This window comes from Lynx rufus, unplaced genomic scaffold, assembly GCF_022079265.1.
Source record: "Lynx rufus isolate CCGP_SWC_20201006 ecotype Redwood Valley unplaced genomic scaffold, mLynRuf1.p SCAF_5, whole genome shotgun sequence".
NCBI classification, from domain to species: domain Eukaryota; kingdom Metazoa; phylum Chordata; class Mammalia; order Carnivora; family Felidae; genus Lynx; species Lynx rufus.
In genome coordinates, this window is record NW_025814867.1 from 22,368,382 (window position 1) to 22,394,749 (window position 26,368).

General features: G+C 40.2%; 1 protein-coding gene across 1 annotated transcript in view; it reads right to left on the minus strand.

The window, feature by feature from the left end:
- Positions 1-24,412: 24,412 nt before the first annotated feature.
- The window catches only part of KCNH8 (potassium voltage-gated channel subfamily H member 8), a 356,045-nt gene continuing 354,089 nt past the window's right edge, over positions 24,413-26,368 (minus strand). Inside the window, exon 16 of the mRNA XM_047100054.1 lies at positions 24,413-25,117. Coding sequence (XP_046956010.1) covers positions 24,413-25,117 — 705 coding nt within the window. The remainder of the gene's footprint in view (positions 25,118-26,368) is intronic.

Below are 26,368 nucleotides of genomic sequence, written 5' to 3' on the forward strand. Positions count from 1 at the left end.
CCTTACCTTATGCTCATCTGTTCTGTATCTTAAAGTCTTCATATGAGTGAAGTCATAAGATATTTGTCTTTCTCGGACAGACTAATTTCGCTTAGCGTAATACCCTCTAGTTCCATCCATGTAGTAGTTGCAAATGACAAGATTTCATTCTTTTTGATTGCTGAGTAATACTCCATTGTGTGTGTGTGTGTGTGTGTGTGTGTGTGTGTGTGTGTGTATGTATATTTATACATATATACATACATATATATGTATATGTATATATAATATCTTCTTTATCCTTTCATCCATCGATGAACATTTGGGCTCTTTCCATTCTTTGGCTATGGTTGATAGTGCTGCTATAAACTTTGGGGAGCATGTGCCCCTTTGAAACAGCATATCTGTATCCCTTGGATAAATACCTGTAGTGCAATTGCTAGGTCATAGGGTAGTTCTATTTTTAATTTTTTGAGGAGCCTCCATACTGTTTTCCAGAGTGGCTGCAGGAGTTTGCATTGCCACCAGCAATGCAAAAGAGATCCTCTTTCTCCATATCCTCGCCAACATGTATTGTTGCCTGAGTTGTTAATGTTAGCCATTCTGATAGGTGTGAGGTGGTATCTCATTGCGGTTTTGATTTGTATTTACCTGATGATGAGTGATATTGAGCATTTTTTCATGTATCAGTTGGCCATATGGATGTCTTCTTTGGAGAAATGTCTATTCATGTCTTTTGCCCATTTCTTCATGGGTTATTTGTTTTTTGGGTGTTGAGTTTGGTAAGTTCTTTATAGAAATTGGATACTAACCCTTTATCTGATATGTCGTTTGCAAGTATCTTCTCCCATTCTGTTGGTTGCCTTTTAGTTTTTCTGATTGTTTCCTTCGCTGTGCAGAAGCTTTTTATTTTGATGAGTCCCAATAGTTCATTTTTGCTTTTGTTTCCCTTGCCTCTGGAGATGTGTTGAGTAAGAAGTTGTATCATATATTTTTAATTCTGAAAGTTTATAAAAGCTATTTCTTGGACAATTGGGAGTGACATTCTTTTTAGCGAGTTATGAAATGTTTTCTGTATTATTTGCTTTCATCTCAAGTTAGACTACTCTCATGATCTCCTTTGTTGTTGATAACTTGGAAGATGAGTGCTCCATTATGACTGGCTAAAAGTCATTTGAAAAAGAACCCTCACCTAAACAACTTCTGCCACACAACTTTTTCTCACGTATTTGCTAGTGGAGTGAGAGATACTTCTAAGGTGATTAACTGGAAACCTTAGGAAATGAAGATGATTGACTTTAATGGGTTTCAGCAGAGCAGAAGTCCTAGAAGATATCTATTTTCCAAGTTTTGTATATTTTTTCAAAATCTATTGCCCTTCTCTTTGAAATAAAATGATGGAAGATGACTTTGTAACTATAGTTTTCTTCTCCCTCTCCCTAACACATTTTTGGTGGCATTCCTGCAATAAAAATCCTTTTAACATATAATAAAAACCTTTTTGACAAATCTGTACCTCTTTCCATAGAGTGATGGTGATACCCAGCCATTACAAGCAATTAAATCTCTGATCTGAATGAACAAACTTGATGAAATGATTTTATATGCCAATGGGATATCACAATGCCACCTAGAAAACATATTCTTATATAAAAATATCTATGGGCACTTGGTTGAGAATGTTTGTAGAATAGCTTTCTAGAGATGGAAACCTCCATCAAATTGTATATGCACTTAAAATTTGAAAGATGGGGCGCCTGGGTGGCTCGCTAGGTTAAGCGTCTGACTCTTAATTTCAGATAACATCTCTTATTTTAATTAATATTTAAAGTGTTTTCGTATACAAAGAAATTAGCACTTTGTCCTTGGTTGCATATATTTTCTCCAGACTGTTCACTTGGTTTATAGCATTTTTTCTGGTACAAAAGTTTTCATTTTTATGGTGTCAGGTTTACCGACCTTTTTATCTTTTCACTCTTTTTATCTTTATGGTACTAGGTTTGCATTGTATACTCCAGGCTTCATACATGGATTGGAAAGGAATTCTGTGCACAAAGCTTTTTATGAGTGTGTGTATGTGTGTTTGTTCTTCTGGTACTTTTATTATTTTATTTTTTAAGACTTAAATCGTTGATCTTCTGGGATTTATGTCTTAGTGTAAGGAGTGAGTTGGAATCCAGCTTATGTTTTTCATGCTTGTTGTTTTAGTATCATCTATTGCCCATTGGTATGAAATATTAACTTTACCATATATGAAACTCGTACCATATTTATGAATGATTTTGGTTTCTCTATTCTTTATTCTTGAGTTCTGTATTCCATCTCAAGCACCAAGCTGCTTTAATTACTATAATGTGCTTTCATACCTGGTAGGTCTCATTTTTATTCATTATTGATAATATGTGTGTATATGGAAGGAAGGTGTGGGGACTTGGTGGAATTGAGCAGGATTTTGTAGTTCACTAAAGCTATAAATCCTGGAACCTCATTTTTTTTTTAAATACTGCTGTTGTCCCTAAACATCTTTTGTGTAGCACATTTCAGGCATTGTTGTGTTTCTCCATTTTTTTTTTCTTACAACATTATGTGTGCATTATGCCTTTTAGACAAAATGAGTCTGAGATATTGAGACTGATATCAACTGCAAAACCTAGATCTCTGCTCTTAGACACAGATATAAAAGGATAGTGCAAGAGAAGCTATATGTTTAGCATTCGTCAGAGTATCAAGATTTTTCCTGTAGAGGAAACACTTAGGAATACCTGTATAAGAATTATATTAAGGATATAAGAATGGCATCGATATTATATGTTTTTCTTTTTTTTAAATTTTTTTTTTCTTCAACGTTTATTTATTTTTGGGACAGAGAGAGACAGAGCATGAACGGGGGAGGGGCAGAGAGAGAGGGAGACACAGAATCGGAAACAGGCTCCAGGCTCCGAGCCATCAGCCCAGAGCCTGACGCGGGGCTCGAACTCACGGACCGCGAGATCGTGACCTGGCTGAAGTCGGACGCTTAACCGACTGCGCCACCCAGGCGCCCCTGTTTTTCATATTGAGTGACAGTGGCACTATGATTTCACAGGACATTATGTGAACAATGAGCCAGCTGTATCCATGATATCAAGAGTCCCAAGGAAGCTTAATAATGAATGAACTTGTTCAAGTGGCCCTCAAATACTTTCAGGTTTCTTGTTAACGTTTGCTGAAATCTTTTTTAAAAAAAATTTTTTTTCAACGTTTATTTATTTTTGGGACAGAGAGAGACAGAGCATGAACGGGGGAGGGGCAGAGAGAGAGGGAGACACAGAATCGGAAACAGGCTCCAGGCTCCGAGCCATCAGCCCAGAGCCTGACGCGGGGCTCGAACTCACGGACTGCGAGATCGTGACCTGGCTGAAGTCGGACGCTTAACCGACTGCGCCACCCAGGCGCCCCAACGTTTGCTGAAATCTTAATTTTCTTTTGTTGTTGTTGTTTTTTAGAATTATTTTATTTGAGTATAGTTGACACACATTAGTTTTAGGTGTACAACATAGTGATACAATTTCCCTATACATTTTGCTATACTTACCACAAGTATAGTTACCATCTGTCACCATTCAACACTATTCTAATATTATCGACTATATTCCTTATGTTGTGCCTTCTATTCCCGTGACTTATTTATTCCATAACTGGAACCCTATATCTCCCACTCCTTTTCACCCATTTTGCACATCTTTCCACCTCCTTTCCCTCTGGCAACCCTCAGTTTGTTCCCTGTATTTGTAGATCTGATTCTGCTTTTTGTCTGCTTATTCATTTGTTTTGGTGTTTAGATTCCACATGTGAATGAAATCATATGGTATTTGTTTTATTTTACTTGACTTAATGCCTTCTAGGTCCATCTATATTGTTGCAAAGGGGAAGATCTCATCCATTTTTGTTGCTGTGTAATATTCCATTATACAGATAGATGATAGATCGATAGATCAATCGATTGATAGAGAGGTAGAGAGATAGATGATAGATAGATAACAGATACATCACATCATCCTTATCCATTTATCTATCAGTGGACAATTAAGTTGCTTCCCTGTTTTGGCTAGTGTAAATAATGCTGCTATAAATATAGGGGTACATGTACGTATCTTTTCCATTTAGTGTTTTTGTTTTCTTTGGGTAAATACCCAGTAGTGGAATTATTGGGTCATACGGTATTTCTATTTCTAATTTTTTGAGGAAACTCCAAATTGTCCTCCACACCGGCTGTACCAATTTGCCTTCTAGCCAACAGTGTACAAGAGTTCCTTTTTCTTCACATTCTCGCCAACACTTGTTATTTCTTGTCTTTTTTATTTTAAAAAGGTGTGACACCTGACAGGTGTGAGGTGATATCTCATTGTTGTTTTGGTTTGCATTTCCCGGATGATGAGAGAAGTTGAGCATCTTTTCATGTGTCTTTTGGCTCTCTGTATGTCTTCTTTGCAGAAATGTCTATTTAGTTCTCTGCCCATTTAAAAAAATTTTTTTTTCAATGTTTATTTATTTTTGCGACAGAGAGAGACAGAGCATGAACGGGGGAGGGGCAGAGAGAGAGGGAGACACAGAATCGGAAACAGGCTCCAGGCTCTGAGCCATCAGCCCAGAGCCCGACGCGGGGCTCGAACTCACGGACCGTGAGATCGTGACCTGGCTGAAGTCGGACGCTTAACCGACTGCGCCACCCAGGCGCCCCTCTCTGCCCATTTTTAAATCATATTGTTTGTTTTTCGGTGTTGAGTTATATAAATTCTTTATATTTTGGATACTAACCCCTTATCAGATATATCATTTGCAAATAATTTCTTCCATTCAGTAGGTTGCCTTTTTGTTTTATTGATGGTTTTCTTTGCTGCAGAAGCTTTTTATTTTGATGTAGTCCTAATAGTTTGTATTTGCTTTTGTTTCCCTTAAGTCTTGACAATTTTCAAGGCCAGATTTGAAGTAGCTTTTTCCAGAAACATTCTCTGATTCTTTGGTTAGATATGTTCTTTTCCTCTTCTGTTTTCTTACCACCTAGCCTCTCATGTTATATATCTTTGTCTCTTTTGCCCTCTATTCTAGCATGTGTTTCCTTTCTTTGATTATAAGTAGCTTGAGCTCAGATCTGCTTGAAGTCTTGTTTATAATACTCCCTCATTAAGTACTTTTATGATTTGATGGAATTTTAAAAGTTGTAAATGTTTGGGATTTTTTTAAACAGTATTATAGGGGCACCTGGGTGGCTCAATTGGTTAAGCATCCGACTTCAGCTCAAGTCATGATCTCACCGTTTATGGGTTCGAGCCCTGCTTTGGGCTCTGTGCTGACAGCTCAGAGCCTGGAGCCTGCTTCAGATTCTGTGTCTCCCTCTCTCTCTTCCCCTACCCAACTCATGCTCTGTCTCTCTGTCTCTTTCTGAGAAATAAACATTTAATTCAAAGAAATATAACATTTTTAAAATCCTGAGTCTATTTCTCTATTTGAAAGTGAAGGGCAAGATAAAAGGCTCTGTCAGTGCTGACAAGGGTTTGGTAGTAAGAGATGAAGAATGTATATATGTCATATTTATTGAATATAATTTACATTCAATAAAATGCTACATTTTAAATGTTCTAATGGGTTCTGATAAATTCATACATTCCTATAATCACACCTACAATCAATATACAGAACACTTTCTATCACCCCGCAATGGTCTCTTCTGCTCTTCCTATTGTGATCTACTTTTTGTCATTACAGATTCAATTTGCTTTTTCCAGAGTTTCACATAAATATAGTCACACAGTATGCTTCTTGCATTCAGCATAATGCTGTTGAGACTCATCCATGTTGCTGAATGTATTAGTATACCATTCCTTTTTATTGCTGAGTAGCACTGTGTTCGTCTCCTGTTAATGAACATTTGAATTGTTTCCAGTTTGAAACTATCATGAATAAACCTGCTGTAGACACTTGCATACAAACCTTTATGTAGATATATGCTTGTTTGTTTTTGTTTTCCTTCCTTCCATTCTATCTGCCTATTTTATTTTCCACAGCTTCAGACAGCCATGCTTTGAAATGGGCAGATATGAATAAAATTAGTAATAAATGTGGTGGCAGTGCTTGTGGGACTGCCTGCCTTTCCTGTTTCTATTATGGAGACACTGAGAGCAGTCATATTGAAGAAAAAAATTCTACTTCTGTTTCATTTAGGATTTAATCCTTTCAACTAACCAAGCAGACAGTAGTTCCATTGAGAGAACAAAATAAATTGGAAGGGATGTAAGAGCTTGGATGTATAAGCAAGTAATTATCTGACTCAATCAGAGGGAGGGCCAACCTTAATGGGGTATTGCTTGCTAAATTAAACTGCAGGGAATCAAACATGTAAATCTAACTTGAGATATAACCAACTTTCTAAGCCACAGAAAGTTCAGGCTGAGTTAGTGTTCCTTGTTCTCTCTTGCCATAGAACTCTTAGAAGAGCCTCTGGACAGATGGTATTAATATGGAACCATCAGTCAATCCTCTGGTTGATTCTTTTTCATACCACAAGTGATATGATGATGATTTGGAATATCAACAGTCAGTGAATTCACACAGATGCTACATCTCAGTGGTTGAGAGAATATTTGAGCTAATCCTAGCCCAGCTTCTAACTTATGTTTTAATACTAGGAAAGGTACTGAATGCATGAAGCTCTCTTTGAGAGGAGGAAGGTAGAACTGAACATTTTAGCTGCTATGGCAACAGGTACCATTTACATCTTACGGTTTTGTTCTTGGGGAAAATCTACTCAGTAGCAGAAATGGGGACAGGATAGGAGGGGGAAATGGAACATGTGGTTCCAAGACCTTCTGGCCCAACCTCTGTGCAGAGGATTTAATAGCAATAAAGCCAGAATTCCCAGTGCAGGGAATTTCCATTCCCACCACTAATTATATCTACATACTGAGATACAGCTGAGAAAATCTGAGGTATTCTAAACCACAGTGTCCTTATTCAATTTCCCCTGATAGATAAAACATAGAAACTTATATTAAATATAAACACCAGGTATTTTACTCTCCTCCCAGTAGCAACATATTGAACTGTAAGAGATAATACCACTGTCTTAATATATTTATCAATTTAAAAAACCTAGGCTTTGAGAGATGTGCTGTAATTCTTTGGTAATTATGTAACAATATAACTAGTTACATAAGAATGATTTTTTTCCCTTTATTTCCAAAGATTGTGTTTACAAAAATGAATGCTTTCTTACGTTGTCTTTTTCATGCCTTCCCTCCTTCACGTCTTTCCTCTGTACTCAAGTATGGTTTAATTTTAGGTCCAAAACTTCTTTCAGGTTTTGGGATAACTCTGATCTAATGCACATCATTTCACGTTCTTTAGATAAGAAACCTAGAAGTCTTGACTGTTGATAATTGTCTTCTAGTCCACCTCGCTGAGTCAGAACCCAGAAAGACTGAGGAGGCTAGAGATTGGATGTGCATGTAGGTAGCAGAGAGCTACTGCTATGAATTTCAGGTGGCCTCAAAGAACTTCAAGTTAGATCCACTATCCTATGAAGTGGAAAACATGACAAATATTGGGAACACACTTTAGAATTTGGGTTGGTATCAGTAAGATTTCTTATGGACACAGAAACTGTACAAAACATATACAAAAAAATTGATCCTGACTCTATTCATTGATGCATTCTTTCCTTCATTTATTCTCTTATTTAAGCATACATTTATTAACTTCTATGTTGTCTGCAGATATAATGATGAGCCAAGTAAAAAAGGTGCCTGCTCCCAAAGAGTTGGTGGTTTGATTATGAAAGAGGCATTAACCAAGTGAATAGCACATAGTTTTGTTTTATTGAAATCCTATGAAAGAAGATCTCAGAGAGCTCTAAGAGTAGTATAAACCTAAAAAGTGACAAGTGACATTGAGATGGCATCTAAAGGGTGAATGGCCATATGTGTCTTATTGAAACTTCCACATTCATATTGAAATTTTTATAAAAACTAATCCAGTCTCTGCACACAGGTTGTAAAAAAAAATAAATGATTCAATGGGGAAGAGACTAAAGAAAGATGACAGTACCTGACTTTTCACATAGCAATTTTATTAAGAGGGGATTCCAGCAGTTCTTAGAACCCTTAAGAAAGTACTCAAAGCTTAAAACTTTACACTGAATATAAGAAAGCCATTTGTATCATCTGAATAAGAAATCATTGAATAGGGATTTGGAAATCTTGAAGATAAAGGATGAACGTTTGTCCTGTGCTGGGCTGTAAATCTGTTGATGGGATGATTAAGTCGTCAACAGGCTTCTTCCCAGGCTCCTCTTTGGTTCTTAAGTGAGCCTAGCATCTGTGATGTGTTACAGTCTAAAGGTCTGAGTGAAATGGAAAGACATCCAAACTTTAATACTCAGAACACAGTTTCATACAAAAAACTGGAAGCCTTTTTCCTCTACTACAGACAAAAAGCAGGAACTCATCAGAAAAATGAGTAAGCACTATTAAGGACAAATTGTTTTTTGGAAATAAATATAGGATGACTATCACATGACTTGATGTGAAAGGTCTGAGATCAGGCCTGGTCTGTGAAATGTCTTTCTGATGCCACACAATGTGAAATCTCAGTAGAGACAAATGGACTCAGAAGAGGACACATGCTAAGAAACAACATTTGTCACATATTATCTGATTCATAATCTCACACTGACCATCTTTGGACTTATTTTGGGTAAGTGTCAAACACTTCCTATAGATGAATCTACCTGGGGGCCAACATTCACATTAGTTGGGATTTAATATCATCATCACCAATGTCCCCTTACCCCAATACTTTGAAATGCTATGTGGTATCTAACACACTGTGTCGTATTCTTGTGTGGTGATATTGAAACGAACTTAAAACACAACAGAAACAACACAACAGAAAGCCTCAGTCCCTGAAGGATGCATATATTTTAAACATTGTAATAGTGGTCTCAAGTGATGTTGGATTTTGCCAAGGTACAGAAAGAACTAGTTAGGCAAGAAAAATAGTTTATTCTCTTCTATTTATGTAGGAAAGGCTATGGAGGAGATAATAGAAAAGAGGGTGACAGGTAAAGAGAGAATTAGGAGTTGCTGAGCACTACATTGTGGCAGACACTCTGCTGATGTTTTGTATCTAGCATCTTATTTAATTATTTAAACACACATGATTATCCCTGCCCCTCACCCTCACCTCACCAATCCCCCAGAAACTGTTAGGAAACTGAGGACCAGAGATATTATGCAACTTTCTCAAAAGTCACACATCTAGAGAGGTACCTGGGATGGCTCAGTTGGTTAAGTGTCCAACTTCAGCTCAGGTCATGATTTCGCAGTTCATGAGTTTGAGCCCCGTGTAAGGCTCTATGCTGATAGCTTGGAGCCTGGAGCCTGCTTCAGATTCTGTGTCTCCCCCTCTCTCTGCCCCTCCCCTGCTCACACTCTGTCTCTCTCTCAAAAATAAGTAAAAACATTAAAAAAAATTGAAAAACAGGCCACACATCTAGAAAATGGTAGAACTAGAATTAGAACCCAGGAATGTCAGACTTCAAGATCCGTGCCTTTTCAGAGCCTTTCAAGGAAGCAAGAGAGAATGTTTGGGAACGATATTAAGATTCTGTATTCTAAGATTCGAAGACTCCAGGGAGAGATCGGAATGAACTTTTGAAAGCACAAAGCTGGGGGAGGAACGATATGACCCAGGAAGTCATGAGGCTGGTATTAAGTACAAGATGTTAGTGTAGAAATAGATAGAACTAGGAGCTATGAGCACTATTCAATGTACGCATCTTGCAATTTATTTTATATTACCACAAACAATCCAGAAGGAATGGTATTGAGAAGCTGAATGATCCAAGAGTTGAGCCAGAGAGATGGGATTCTGTTCTGGGCTCTTCCACTCACATGTGGAAGATTTCTTTATAAATAAACAGGAGCTAATAATACTGTAGTTATTGGGGTAAGTTTGAGATCAAAGCTAGTAACAATCAGCATAAGATGGACAGTAGAACCATCTGCATGACACTTGGAAATCATGTAAGCCAATCAGTGTGGTCAAAGGTTTGTGAATTCAGAGAGATAACTACAGAAAGCAGAAACCTAATTAATTGTATTATTTACTGGCAGTCTGGGTGTAGGGCTGTGTAGAAGAAAGGGCAAAAATTATAAGTGCTTTCTTGTCCTGTCCAAAGAAGAGAACACTTTTTTTTTCAATATATGAAATTTATTGTCAAATTTATTTCCATACAACACCCAGTGCTCATCCTAAAAGGTGCCCTCCTCAATACCCATCACCCACCCCCCATCAACCCTCAGTTTGTTCTCAGTTTTTAAGAGTCTCTTATGCTTTGGCTAAGAGAACACTTTTTTAGTCGTTTAGACTAAAAGCTGTTCAACTTTGGGTGAAAGAGCTTTTAAGGCCAATGGATTCTTTTTTACCTTATGTCGTGCTCATCAACCCCCATGGCCATGAAATGTTTGGCAGGGGGCGAGGGGTGTTTGTAGCTACTTTTATACTGAGAAGGGGTGTTAGGATGTCTGCTCAATTTAAGGGCATACTCCCCAATTCTTATTGTATCAGTTATCTGTTGCTGGATAGCAAATTATCCCCAAACTTATTGCATAAAACAATACATGCTTACTATATCACAGGGCAGGTCAGGAATCTGAGCACAGTTTTGCTGGGTCCTCTCGGCAGGGTCTCTTACAAGGCTGCAATAGAAATATAGGCAGAAGCAGCAAGGATCATTTTGGGGTTCAACTGAGGCAAGATCAGCTTCAAGCTCACTCTGTGGTTGTTGGTGAGATTCAGTTCTCTGTGGGCTGTTGGGCTGAAGGCCTCAGTTCCTTGCTGGGTGCTGGCCAGTGGCTACCCTCAGTTCCTAGCCTTGAGGTGCTTTCCTAATTAAGTGAGAAGAACCTGAGAGAGAAAATAACAGCAAGAGAGAAGTCACAGCCTTTTTTTTTTTTAACCTAATAATGGAAGGGATAGTATATCATTTTTACAATGTTCTGTTTATTAGAAGAAAGTCACTAGATCCAGACCACACTCGTGGGGAGGTGATCCCACAAGGGCATGAACCTCAGGAGGGAGGGAGTCCTGGGAGCAAAGTCGGAAGCTGCCTACCACACTTAGCTATTGACAAACTGCTGTAGGAAAGCTAGGACTCCATCGTGACTACTGAAAACTAGTGTAGATGACTTCTGAGGAAAAATCTGAAGTCCCCTGTCAAACTTCCTTTCTGTAAATGAAAAATTTAGCCACCTATTTTTCAGTAAATAAATCACAGCAAGTGAATCATCTCTTCTGATATCAGTTAGGGCCAAAGGAAAGCAACCACCCTGTAGCCTTGCTCTTCCTGTAGCCTCAGGCATGGCCCTTCTCTTTGAGCAGCCTACTTGTGAACAGGCCCAAGTGAATAATGTAAACTGAGGTCCCTTGACGCTTGGTTTCCAAAGTATATTTACACTCCATGTGGGTCAACAACCTTGATATTTGGCAGAAGTCTCTGAGCAGATGATGGAAATATTTTACCTCACATTTAGGCCAACTCTCTTATGTTGATATTTCAATTTAAGAGTATAGGGATGAAGTGAGGGAAGAAAGGCAACAGTGAAAGGATGGGAGGAAGGGAAGGAAAAAGGAACAGAGACGTTTTTTATTAAGTCTCAAGCTTTATAAATAGTAAGGGCTTGGTTCTAAAGGAAAGCTCTAGTCGCAAACATAAGGACTTTGGGACCTCAGTAAAAAAAAATTCATGCTTAACCCAGAATAGTTCAAGTGAGACAAGAGTTGCATTTAACTTGTACCTGCTTCAGTGAGAGACTAAGGAAAGAAAGACTAAGAAAGGTCTCTGCTTGTCTTGAATGTTTGTGTGTGAATGCCTCACGGTTTTGGTTTGGGTAAAGGAATAAAAATCTTTTGTGTGTATTTCTGTTCTTTTTACCACCAGCAGCATCTGAGCTATTGATTGGGGGCAATTTGAAGATCTTAAGCCTAAGAAAAGAGGCCATTTCCTTTGACTTCCATTTCTTGGAAAATAAAGATGGTAATGCTAAGTACTTAGGCTATCGATTTTCTGGATAATTGATACTCTAAGGTATACAGTTCTCACAAGGTGCCTCAAAGAGGGCTACATTAAGTTAATAATGATTAAGAAGATTGTACAGAATGTGCTGAACAGAGATTCTACCCATCTCCGGGTTCCAGTTTGGAGCACAGATGCTGCACCCTCTCAAATCCTGTTTACAGCTCACCTTTGCTGCATAGTTGATGGGAGATCTGGAAGGACGAGAATAGACCTTTTGAAGCAGCTTGTTTAAATGTCATTTCAGTTATTTGCTTTGAGTTCTAAACATGTCATGTAAAGCCTTATAATGACCAATCTTTTATTCGTTCCCATGCAAATAATGGTCATTGTTGAGATTATATGGCTTTTCAGTCACAGTTTTGCACTGGCCATCTTATGTTAGGCTCTGTCCTGGCTGCTGTGTGGGGAATGTGTATGTACTGAAAGACTGGCTGTCTTGGAACGCCTTCTAACCTGCAGGTAATAGACAAGCATAAAACTGGAGTATGAAGTAGAGCTAAGAACAAGGATTCTGGAACCAATATAATTAGGTTTAAATCCTAGCTCATCCACTTATTAGGAGCGTGGCTTTGTGTGTGTTATTTAACTTCTCGTTTCCTCAATTATGAAATGAAGATAACAGCAGTAACGGCCTGATAGGATTATTGTTAGGACCAAATGAATTGATATACTATCAGACTCTGAGTATAGGTCCTGTTACCTGGTAAGTTTCTGCTAAATATTAGCTACTTTCATTTCTTTCTGGTTTAGACTGCTTGTTCAGCCTTGCCTCAATATCCTCATCAATAAAATAAGCCTAATATTATAAGCTCTGACAATATAACAGGTTAAGAAGGAGACTCAAATAAAAGTAGGTACACTTTTAAGGGAAGACAGAAATGTGTATGTTTATTAATAAGATTTGTTTTCCAAGTTCAAGTTCAGGACACGGTTAAGTATGTGTTTCTAAATGTCTAGGAAGGTCCGAGGGAGATCTAACAGCACTGTGAAGTTCTGCCAAATGTGGTCTTTGAAATCTGAGAGGAAGGACTGTACTTCTTCTTTGTGATGAAAATTGCATAGTTTCTCGGTCTCTGCTTTCTTATTTGTGATAAATGGATAAGAAAGGATATACTATGGACTTGTTGGGAATATTAAAAGAGAGCACATATTTAAGATACCCAGCATATAGCAGACAGCCAATAAAAGTCATCCTATGTTGATATGAAAAGAAGAGGGGAAGGTGAAACATGCAAGGAGGAACATGGAAGAAGGGTACTGAACCCTAACATGGACATTCATTTATACAAACCCCAGTAATCCAACTCAAATCTCCCAGAGCAATGGACATCCTGGGTGCATGTAGGGGGCATACTCCCCAGTTCTGCTACTTTTCACTTCTCACTTTACATCTACCTGCTGTATCTTGCTGCAGCCCCAGAATGTGGTTGAACACCAGAGTCAGCTTAAGTAAATGGCCAGAATCAGTCCTAGTGTCGGACAGAAGAGGGGATGCAATTCTCTCTGGTGGTTCTATAAGCTGAGTTTCTTTAGCTTATAGAAACATGAGCTTATAGGACATGAACTAATTGGATATTTACTATCCAAGCTATTTCTCACTCTTGACTAGACTGTTCCCTTCCATGCCTCTATGAAGTATCATTTTCAATTTTGGTCACATCTGAGTAAAGTCCAAATGACCCATGGAATTTTTTTCTTAGCCTTACTTTTCTCCCTTTTCCTCATGATTGGAGGATCTTAAATTAGAAAATGTTTTAGAAGGTGCCTAGTCCAATTCAATTCACCCTTTACACCTTGCTTCCACACTGGGCTTGACCAGTGGTCATCTATTAACTCTTTGACCACTTTACCATTTCCTTCAAAATGCCAATTGCTCTGCCATGGGCCTAACTCTCAAAAAAAGGGAATGTATCTCCATCCATGGTCACCTCTTATCATTAGGTTTCTGTGCTCATGAGTTATACTATAATCCTTCGAAACTTCATGAAGCAAGGAGGAGGAGGAAGAAAGAAGGATGCTCTGACCCAAGACAGATTGTTTTTCTATTTTTAAGAGTTGTGAGTGATTATGAACATCAATGGTAATTGAAAGGAAACAATAAATTAATAGCCAGAAGCATATTGATAGGTTAAGAGATTAATTCATTTAGTGGAAAGGTTAATTAATTGGATGTGTATGTGATAAAGACATCTGAAGGTGATATGTTAATTGACAGTCATATCACTGGTGGGGAGTAGAAGAGAGAAAAGTGTGTTATCAGAGAATATCACCTCGGTGTTTCTGATTGCACTCTCTCTGACTCTGTACTAATGAGGGTGAGAGAGTGAGATGTGGTTTCCTGAGGGTCTTTGAGGAGAGGAAGCAAGGACATTCGTGCTGCTCAGCAGATGCTCTCTCACTCTATACTGCAGCCATATTCTTCCCTTTCCCTGCTCTCTATGAAAATCTGCAGCAAAAAGTAAAGATATTCTAGAGTCCTTCCAGTACAGACATTAAAATAGATATATTGCACTTGTCATTAATTGTAGAAGAAAGACTTGGTCTCCATTAAAGGAATTTTAGGCAACAAAAGAAGTGTGTGGAGGCAGGAGTCAGTTTACAATATTCTTACACAGAAGACAAACCTTGTTAAGAAGATCATGTGCTAAAGATTTTGTTTTGGGAAAAAAAGTAATAAATCAGTTGTGTCAGTGAAAAACATGGTTTTACTGTAAAGAGTAATTCTGATGATGTTTTTTTAAGTAAAAACACTCCTTTAAAAATATTATCAAAAAGTATCTTGATATATGTTATTCCATTTACTTCATATGGAATGGTATTTTGTAAATAGCATTATTTTGTGTCAGATTATTGCCTTTCACCTTGAAATCCACCTGTTATTGCCCTGCTTCATTGCCATTACAGATGCTGGACTGCATCTTGTAAATATTGCCCCTTTGCCAGTGAGGGTGTTGGGGAGACACTGCGGAAGAGAGGGCTTCTGGTTTCTGTGTGCTGCTTCTTGGTTGGCTCCTGTGATACACGAACACCCATAGTGTGCTGGACACTCAGCAAAGCTCACTGTCAGCTTGCCAGTTCTGGCACCAGCCTTGGTCCTCCTGTACCCAGCAGGGTTTCCTGTTTGCCCTGCATGTACTTCCTTGCCCCCTAGCCTCAGTCCAGCGACTATGGACATTTCTGATCTAGGCAATCAGGTAAACCTTGCGGCTGTTCAATGGGTGATGTCTACAACTCCAACAAAGTCTAGATTCTAGCTTTGGGGGCCTCTTTTCCAAATTTGTACCTCGTGGGAACTCTCCTTCTACCATAGGATGTTCTTTAGCATTCTCTTTCGTCTCTTCTTAGGAGGTAATCCTCCATCAATCATAATTCCTTATAGGAAGTATTTTCTCTTGTAATTGCTGTGAGGTTTCTGTCTTTGAACTGGACCTGATACATACTTCAGGTAGGAAATGCTCTGCACATCTTCACTGAGCACACACCATTCCACTCCTTGTGTAAGGCGTTCTACTGCAAGCATCTGTGACTCTGCTAAAGGCTCTGTCTTTGCTTTTGCTTGGGGCAAACCAGGCATACTGAAGAGTTAACATCTCTGGGAGCAGCCCTTGGCCATTGACAGGTGGGAGCTGGGGAATGAATACGCCAACTTCTTCCTCCTCAAGTGGAGCAACTCACAGTCAGGTTCTATCCCAGAACAACTTAGGGCTTTTGAGCCTCAGTTGCTCACAGTGATTATCTGCTCAATAACACATTTTTATGGGCTTCTGTCCCCTCCTTGTCTCATTTCCCCATCCCCCCCCCCCAGTGTTTCCTGAAGTCATCCCTCAAACTATTTCACTACAACTTTTATCTCAGGATATGCTTCTAGGAGAACTCAAATGGATACATCCCATTTCAGAGATGAGGGAATGAAGAGTAGGAGAATGTAATTGTCTAAAGTCAAACAGTTGAGTAGAGGAATTAAAAACTCATTTCATCTCAGCCCAAATCTTATTATTTATATTTACTTCAGCAAGTATCTCTATAAAGATAATTTTAACCACATATTCGATAAATTCAGAACTATTAATCTAGTATAAATACATAAATGTATGCAAAGCAGCCTAAAATTGCTCTTATAGCTTATTTACACAGCTGGTTGTATTGAAATACAAAGCCCTGATTTCTAAACACAACTACTATCTGTAATTAAAACTAGGAAAAACATAAGACTGGTTTTTCTCAGGATACATTGTCTGTACTCTTGGGGGAAAAGCTTCTCTCTCAGACCATGGTTCACTAATCTTATAATTTTGACTTGATGTGGTCACCAAAACCATTCTTTGACCAAGGTAGGCTTGTAAAATTGAGATGCACCAGTGCTATCATAGGAATAACATTTTTCACATGGTTATCATTTGCTAAACTGTAGAAATAGAAAAGATGGCAATGTAAGGAGCCTATTCTAATTAGAAAGTGACGTGTTCACAGTCAGAGAAAGAGAAATTATCATATGACTTCACTCATATGAGGACTTTAAGATATAAAACAGATGAACATAAGGGAAGGGAAGCAAAAATAATATAAAAACAGGGAGAGGGACAAAACAGAAGAGACTCTTAAATATGGAGAACTACCAGAGGGTTACTGGAGGGGCTGTGGGAGAGGGGATGGGCTAAATGGGTAAGGGGCATTAAGGAATCGACTCCTGAAATCACTGTTGCACTATATGCTAACTTGGATGTAAATTAAAAAATAAATTAAAATTTAAAAAATTATAATTATATATAAAAAAGTGACATGTTCACCTGTTAGTTTGGTTTTAAAATATAGGGGGATATTTGAAATAGATAGAAAATGATGAGTCCCCTAGAAGAAGGTTGATGTTGATACACATTTTATCAGATATCTAGTATATAACAACAACAACAACAACAACAACAACAATAATAATAATATAATAATAAACTATTATATTCAGACTCCTTCCTGCTTACAACCTACTTCAGCCCATGCTGGTTCCTTTGTTGCCTAGACTAGAGCAGGAATCTCAAACTTTAGCAGGCTTTAGGATCATCACAGGTTATGGGGACCCACGCCCAGAGTTTCTGACTCTGTAGGTCTGGGGTGGGGCCTGAGAATTGACATTCCTAACTAGTTCCTGGTGATGCTGATGCTCCTGGTCAGGGGATCACATTTTGAGAACCACTGTCCTAGAGAAGTGTTTTTTCAACGCTGGGTGCACACTGGAGTTATCTGGGGAGTTTTAACCATTACTGGTCTGTGGGTCCCACTGAAACTAAATCAGAATCTTTGAGGTCAGGGCCAGGAATCCGGTTTATAAAAGCTGCCCTGGTGATTCTAACGGGTAGTTGAGTCAAGAACCAATGTTTATCCAAGTGTTTCTAAAAAAGTGTAATGTGTCCACCTGAGGATCTTTTTTTTTTTTTTTTAATTTTTTTTTTCAACGTTTATTTATTTTTGGGACAGAGAGAGACAGAGCATGAACGGGGGAGGGGCAGAGAGAGAAGGAGACACAGAATCGGAAACAGGCTCCAGGCTCCGAGCCATCAGCCCAGAGCCCGACGCGGGGCTCGAACTCCCGGACCACGAGATCGTGACCTGGCTGAAGTCGGACGCTTAACCGACTGCGCCACCCAGGGGCCCCTCCACCTGAGGATCTTGATAAAATGCAGAGTCTAATTCGGTAGCTCTGGGAGGGGCTCTCAGATTTTGCATTTTTAACAAGCTCCCCGATGAAGCTGTTGCTGCTGCTCCAGGACCCATACTTCGAGAAAAAAGAGTCAGAAATGTTGTCTCCTTTATCCCCCTTCTGTGGATGTGGTTTTTCTGCAAGTCAACCACATGTCTACTAAATGATTCAGGTCTGGGGCACACATAGTTTTGGGTACTAGAAGCTGGAGATGCCAATTTGATTTTGCTCTACAGGTCCCCTGACTAGAGCATGGACTCTCATGACTCATTTTGGGCAATGGGTTACCATGGCAACTTACAGAAACCTGCGCTTCAACCTGGGGGCTCCTGAACATCACTGCCAATCCCAGCAAGGGACCCCGAAGACACTAGAGAGTGTTAGCTGTGTAGCTGCAGCCGCTCAGAGAGCTCTGTGTTCCTTGAGAGATGCGGCTGACTTTGAGCCTCTTTCTCAGCAGCAGTTAACACTGACCCCTGTGCTGAGTTCAGAAATAATTCTCCCGCAGGACAAATAAACCACAGTGAAGAATGAACTGCCAGCTGGAGTTCAGGAGCCTTAGAACTGGTGAATTTACCACTGAAAGCAAGAGTAGCAAAGGGATAGAGTGCTCTTTACCCCACAGGAAATTTTTAAATAAGAATGGTCCCTTCAGGTTAGTATATTGGTTTCTTACAAAAACAAATAGCATGCACACACTTTTAAGTTCACTTCCTCCCATTTTATTCTCTGTTGTCCTCAAATATCACATATGTACGTTCTATTTTTATCAAGCCAACTGCAAAAACAAAGACCCCAAAATGACCCCAAACAGAGCCTTAAATTCAGTATTAATTTCCACCCCATTCCCAGCTTCTTATCTCCACAGGGGGGAAAGCCTAAGGCAGAAGGAAATAGTCTGAGGAGGCATAGTTTTGCCCATAGGAGACATCTTGCCCACCCAGCTGTTTTTTCCTAGAATCTAGTTTATTTCATTCCCTTGAACCACAGGTGCGGATGTGCTGGTCTCTGCCTCACTGGGCTGTCCTCATGTCTTTTGTGAGCTCTTTATTCAGGGCTCTGTTGAATTTCACAAGCCAAGGAACAGGTTCTTTCAGGACACAAGCTGCAGGGACTGACATTTAGCTTATTCCCTCTGGTGGGACCTACTCTCTCCACGGGATGACAAGGAGAACCTTTGAAGGCATCCGTGTGAAGGGGCAGACATTTCATCATCTCCGCTTCCAGCTAGAGGAGTTATGGGCAACAGGGCAAGGCCCCTTGCCACAGGGAAAGCTCTGAGGCTTTTGGCTGACAGGTTCAGGTCTTCTGTGTCCCAGGGTGGTGGGCGTGACAAATCTATGTGTCTGAGTTTTGAGGCAACAGTAAATTTCTGTAGAACAACTTTATGGGCAAGAAAAGAAAATCCATGTTTATGAAACATATTCATGTTAGTGAATAAATTTCCTGGATCTTTCTGTAATTGTAAAGCGTTTGAAATAAGGTTTTGATTACTAAAATTTGGATAAGAAATCAGAAGCCACACAGGTTGGGGCTCAGATGGGTAGGAGCAGGGATGGCACATTTTTCCCCCTGGTGCTTCCCCAATTACTTTTTTTAAAGGTCAATGTTGACTTGATTGTTAATACTGTAAGGAATGGATTGCAGGTGACATAGTGTAAAAGCTAGATTGTGGCCTCCGCAAAGGAAATGTCAAATGGGACTCATTTTTCAGAAGTTAGCCTGGGATTCTTAGGAGAGGGGACAAAGGAGGGACAGAAGATAAAGGGAAAGAGGGACTGGAGATGTCACGGGAGGGGAGAGTGGAGAAAAAGGGAGAGCTAGGGGGGAAGGTGGGGAAGAAGAGGTGGGGGAATTAAAAAGGAAGGTTGGTGTGTGTGTGGTGGGGGGTGGGGAGATGAGAGGAGGCAGAGGAAGTAGCAGAAAGCCAGGGGAGACCAACTGACATTTACTTAGCATTCACTGTATGTCAGGCAGTGGGCTTTCATATAAATTACTTCATTGACTTCTTCACAAAGACTCTGCAAGTTAGATATATTTTAATACTCAGTTTTTAGATAAAGAAATGGAGCCTCAAAAGTGTTAAATAACTTGTCTGAGGTCACAGAGCAAGAAAAAATGGTTGGAAGTAAACATTTGTGTCCTTCCCAAACTCCTGCCCCTTTCTCAACACTGTATTTATTTGGAACATTGCCTTTGCATAAACTGAAAGAAACAGGCAAAGGAAAATCCTTTTGGAACAGTCTTTCATTGAAGCTGCACAGGTGCCAAGGCTCTGTTTCCAGTGGTGGTGGTGGCGTGGGGGGAAGACTACATTTGGAACATTATAGAATTCTACAGTAAAGGCGATGTCTTATAAGGGTGACCTTAGAAAAGAAACTATACACCTGATGAGAAGCAGCCCTAGCAAGAACTGTTTGGAGCAAGGTATTTTCATTGCTCTGGATAAAGTCATAATCTGGACATGAGCAGTGCCATTTCACGCGGGAGCCATGCATAGCAATTGTCATTCTCCAACCAAATAGTCGACTTGCTTCACATCCAAATAGGATCCCACTATCTGGGAAGAACTGACTGATTTATGAGACTTCAAAAGGCATTTTCACTTTTTTTTTTCCTACTAGAAAATCCAAACAAAGTGAGAACAAAGACCTACAACAAATCAAGAGGTACCAACGCACGACACATAGTAGGTGCTCAGCCATTACTGGTTGAAGTAATGAAAGAGTGTTCAAAGCATTCTTGAAGAAAGGGATCAATTATTTTCATGGAAAAAACCATTGCTGTATTAGGAAATCTACAGAAATAGTATTGCACATAAATGTCGTTTTTAATTGGCTTGATTCTTGCTGGTCCACCTCCCACAGAACCAGGTCATCATAATCTACAGGATGATTACACCACTTAGGGCAATGTTTCTGGAGTTTGCTCTCTGGAACATCTATATCAGAATCACTTAGGGATCAGGTCCCTAAAATCTATTTTATTAAATTCCCCTGGAGATATGCCATTCGAACTAAAGTTTGACTACTGATATAGGGGTTGACCAGGTCTTTCTTATATACAATTACAGATTCAGGCCTATCTTTAACAGAATTTAATTTTTTTAAATGCTTATTTTTCAGAGAGAGAGACAGAGACAGAGACAGAGACAGAGACAGAGTGCGAGTGGGGGAGGAGCAGGAAGAGAGGGAGACACAGAATCTGAAGCAGGCTCCAGGCTCTGACCGTCAGCACAGAGCCCGATGTGAGGCTCAAACTCACGAACTGCGAGTTCATGACCTGAGCTGAGGTCAGACGCTTAACCGACTAAGCCACCCAGATGCCCCACTTTAACAGAATTTAGATGCTGTGTATAAATTAGCTAAGACTCAGTTTGTACTGCTATAGATTCCAGACCAATAGTTCCCAATATTTAGTATATGTGTCACCCCGGGAGTTTACTAAGTGGGAGATTCCCAGGCCCCACCCAAAGGCACTAGGTTGAAACCAAATCTTCTAAAGTTTAACCAAGTACCCCCATGTGATTCTGATGCATGTACTCTGATATGCTCACACCTAGTACAGATTTCCAACTGGAAAACAATGTGCCTGTCACATAGTTATACAAGCTCCGAAAGGACACTTTGTTAGGACTTTTACCACATCTCAAGGCAATAAACTCCATTTGTAAGTGGCTTTAATTGCCAGAAACTTCTTACGTTGAATTATAATAAAGTCCTGTTAATCTGTCTGGTTCTCTTAATTAGAGCTACACAGAAGACTTTAGTCCTCAATATTATTTTTAAGAAAATATATTTGACCAAGAAAATAAGTGCTTTTCTTCCTTCTGGATCCCTGTTTTGCCTCTTCAGCAGAGTGGGTAGGTGAGGAAAATAGATCTGAACACGCATCCCTGATGAGAAGATATGGGCTTCTGCTACGTATGCTACAACGACGTTTCGAAAATCAAACACCTAGAACAACTTGGAATTCTCATTTCCTGGAGTAATATCACAATACACGGACACAAAACAAAACATGTCATTCTGAGCTGCCCAGGATGTGGGGCAGTTCTGTTTATCAGAATAATGAATAAGGAGTAAGGAGGGGCTCATTCAGATGAGGCAGGTGTCCTCCTGTTAGAAATCAGTGGGAACCCTCACGTATCCCGGGCACTCATTCATTTTTGTCCAGCTGCAGACATACAAGGGCAGACATCTGGTTCTTACACCCGTGAAAGTCAGCTGTTAGGAGTAGATATGGAGAAGGGGACTGGCTGGCTGCCCATATTTTTATGGGCATGTTTCCAGGCATTTCACTGGGGCCTCCTCAGATCCTCACATTTGAACTAATTTGTCCCATGTGTATGCTTCCTTAAAAAACAGATATTTTATTATTCACAGACTTCAAAAAGAATTAGTTACTGGTAAAGTTTTAAAAAGGACAGCAAGAATAGCTTTGGACATGAAGGGAAGGGTACCCAGAGCGGCCATGGGGGTATTCGGTTTATCATTTAAAACAATGTGACTGGACAAGTTAAAAGAAGTCCGTGGCCCAATTATTCATTTACAAAATGGGGATAATAGTAAGTCACTTTTAGCATTGGCTATTATATGAGGAAACATAACATGTGTTCATTTCTAAACATCTGTTGGTGCATAGTCACTACTCAAAACACAGAATGCCAGTCATTATTTGTCAGCATCAGTAATAGTAGTTGGTAGCCTGTCAGAAGAATATTCACACACTAACACCGGTTAGTTCTTTTTGAATGGTACTTAAAATGATTATATAGGTCAGGATGAGCTAACAGGAGAATACAAATGAATACAAACATAAATACATTAAATCTAGAAAATCGCCTTTGCCTAAATTTTCCATTCACGTAGGTAAGGAGAGATTGAATTTTGGCAGTGGAGAAGTAGAAGGCATTGTCTTGAGTAACCTGCCTGGTAAACATATACTGTTTCCCTTTTCCTTACATATTTCTTTCTGCTGCTGTAGCCAATTTTAGGGTACAAGACTCACACATCAGAAGTTTTAGTTTGTTTAGTTGTTTTTAATGATACAATTCTTGGATCGTTTATTCTTTGTGATGCGAAGTAAGAACAGGGGGACTATAGAACATAAATGCGATGTTTTCTAAGAATGTCTGGGATGATTTGGCCTTAAATGTTTTCAAACATCAAGATAAAAGTTGAGCGAAGGCGTTTAAATTATTACCAAGCCAGCATCTGAATTTGCATGTTGGCTGAGATGCAGGGAGCATTATAGGTTCTAGACCATCTCCGGCATCTGAGCTCTGTAATCTCTGTTACTACTTTTTTTTTTTTTTTCTGTTTGCGAAATGAGAATGGAAACACCTGCTCCGCATAACTTATGGCATTGTTGAGAACTTTACAGAAACAACAATGAAAACGCTGATCCGATGTAAGCTGGCTTCTCTCTCACAAGTCATTGCTCAGAAGTCTTGGCTCCATTTTGGAATTTTCACTGGTCTACAACCTCTCCTGCAAGAATAGCACAGAGGAAGGGTACAGCCAAGGTTCTCTCCCTCATTTTGAGGCCAAAATGGCTTACAGGAGTTGTGATCTGATATTCCGCACACCAAATTTGGGTTCCTGAACAACACTGAGTTTGATGCCTGGAGGAGAGACATTTATGCTAGCACAGTGGGGGCAGCCTTAATTCAGGTCGTTGGTGTGAACCAGCGGAGACTAACTAGGTGGAGCCTTCCCTACCACCGTGCCAAAGCCCACATATTTGACACTCAGTCTATGTTTTTATTTCATTAATAAAATATGACCTCACTGCTCTTTTGTAATCCCGAAGCGTGAGGGTACATTTGTTGCAAACCGCATGCAGATAAAAGGCGGGTTCCTTTTGAAACTACATCCTCTTAATAAATAATTTTTGATCTACTATACATAATAACGGTAGTGCATTTCTTGTTAAAACGGCAAGCTTTTTCTTTTTTACCAAAATGAAAAGAAAACATTCATTTCTTTATAAATATTTTAAATAGTTTAAATACATATTTCATACCAAGGATATAAAAATAGCCTCTCTTTTTTTTTTTCCTGATAAATAAAGACATGTTCATTTACATGGCAAATAACGTGCAATAGCTAACCACTGGCCACCAGCTCTATTTGACTGATTGTCTAGATGACATGCAGTGATAATTGTCCCTTTGCCTTCACAAAAAGAAAAATAGATCAGCGGGAGCTGTGCACTCCCGAGGCCACCAGTGCTATGGATATTGTTCGGGAATGACAAACAGGCACTCAGGAAAACCTTCGCTGCACTTCACAAAAGTCACCTAGGACAAAACGAATCCACCAATTCTTTGTCTGGGACTTCTAGCTGCTCAGACCCTCGGGGTCTCTGGACTTTTAAAAAGTCGGTCGCACAGACCAGGAAGTGAATACCTGTAGAGGAAACTGCTTCTGCTAGGTTTCTAGGGTCTGGCAAGTGTTTGCTACGGCACGGATGTGGCTGTGCCTCTGGCTGGCTTCTGACGGCGCTCTCCCGCGGGACCCCCCCGCTTTGCCCAGTCTTCACACCTGCCCGGGCAAAAAAGGCAAACTAAAGCTGTCATGCAGTGGTGGGTTTGAGACTGGCAGCTGCCGCACGTGCGAATATCATACGTTTATGGCTTTATTATCTTTCATTTCTGCTGTGCTTGTGACAACTTCCAGTGGAAAGTTCTCCAAGGGTTCAGTAGAGATTGAGGCCGCTCCTTCCCTGTCCCAAGATCCCGGCAGGTTTTCCAGACTGAAGGGGCTCGTGGCTCCCTGGCTGAAGCTGCCCTCCTCCGATCTGCTGGGGAGAACCAGGTGCAAAGAGGTTTCCGACGAAGAGCAGACGGAGGACGAGAGAGTCGCGGAGATGGACTGCAGAGGCGTCAGTGTGGAATCTGAATGTGGAGAGATGCACCTTAAAAATTGCAAGTGACCTTCCTGGACAACCTGGCAGTGGGCAGGTGAATAATCGAGGTTCGGAGAGTGGTAAAGTTCACTGTCTGCAGGATTTTGCTCATGAGCTCCAGTTCGCTGGGGGCTGCTCCCCACAGAGGAGGGATCCACACTCCAAATGTCTGAGGTGACGTTACCGTGACAGAGTTGTGCTTGAGTATAAGCAGCTCCACCTGCTTGCAAGTGTAGGCAAGGCTGGTGCGCACTCCAGGTCGTCCTGGTCTGTAAGCTGTCCCTGGGGGGACACACAGAGGTGGTGTGCAGAGAGCAAAACCGCGACGGCGGCTGGGGTGACAGAACGTTTTCCAGAAGTTGCATCACATTCCTCATGTCCTTACCTAACTGGGAGACCTCCTGAGTCAATGTCGTCACCTGTGTGGACAAAGCAAAGCAGAAGGCAATAGTCAGAGGTGCGTGGTGGTGATTTCAGAGCAGCGAGGCAGGGAAATGAGATTTCTCAGTAGGAAGGTGCGAAAGGCCGCTCCACCGCCAACTCCAGCCAAGTCCAAGGGGTAGATGGAGAGGCTGGGCACCTGAGGTAAAGCCATCCTTATTGTGAGGGGAATCCAGGGAGACATTCATAGTCAGGCCTTCTGAATCAGGGACTCTGGGGTTCTTGAACAAAATTAGAGACATGGGTCAAGTATCTCTCGTATCTCTTAAATACAGGCAGTACCTCCTGCTTACTCTGAGTTAGTGGGATACACAGTGGTGCACACAAATCATCCTGGATGCCTCAGAAAACAGTATGGAGTGGTGCAGTTGTGTGTAAAGCACTCAATACACTATCTGTCCAGAGTAGATAGTAAATGATAGCGCTCACTTTTGTCACGTGTAGTTGAGATCCATGGTTACTGTAGGTTCAGGGACAAACTGGCCTTCAGCGATGATGAAGGTGGTAAGCAAGAACCTACACCCCATTTGCCAGAGACAGAGTTTGCAAAAAGAGGGGAAACCACAGAACGGGAGACAGAAATAAGAACGGCCTACAAGGTGGGTAGGTACAGATCAACACTGTGGGCAGCTTGGGGGCACGGGGGTCCATCAGTGAACGTGGAACCTTGTGGAATTATAACTCAGATTGTGTGGCATGTGTTTTATCCACTTTTCTAGGCAAGGCATTCAGCTTTTGTAAGATTTTCGAAGTAGACACAACTCTCAAACACTTAAGAACCACTGAAGAGTCTCCATGATTCATTTTACTCTTAAAACCAATAATAAAATTCGCTAGAGTTATTTGTTTTCTTACCAACCACATCACTTTTTTTAACCAAGGAAGCCCACCAGAAGATTGAATCTAGCTTTTTTTTTGGGGGGGGGGGTTACATTCTTCAAAGTGAAGAAAACCTGGATTTCAGAAAGCAGGATACAAACATGTATTTTCTAATCTTTGGTGAGCTCTGTAACACTAACATGATGTTGTAATGCTTTGCCTTGATTGCTTTAAGACTATATTTTATAAAGGATCTTCTATGACTTGATTTACTGTCATGAATCCTAAAACTCCAATATAAGCAGCTGAACCTACTGACTAAATATCATCAGAAAACAAAACAAAACAAAGAGAAGTGCAACTTCAGTGATGCCAAATCCAAGATTGCTGTTTTGTGCCAACTGTTTTCA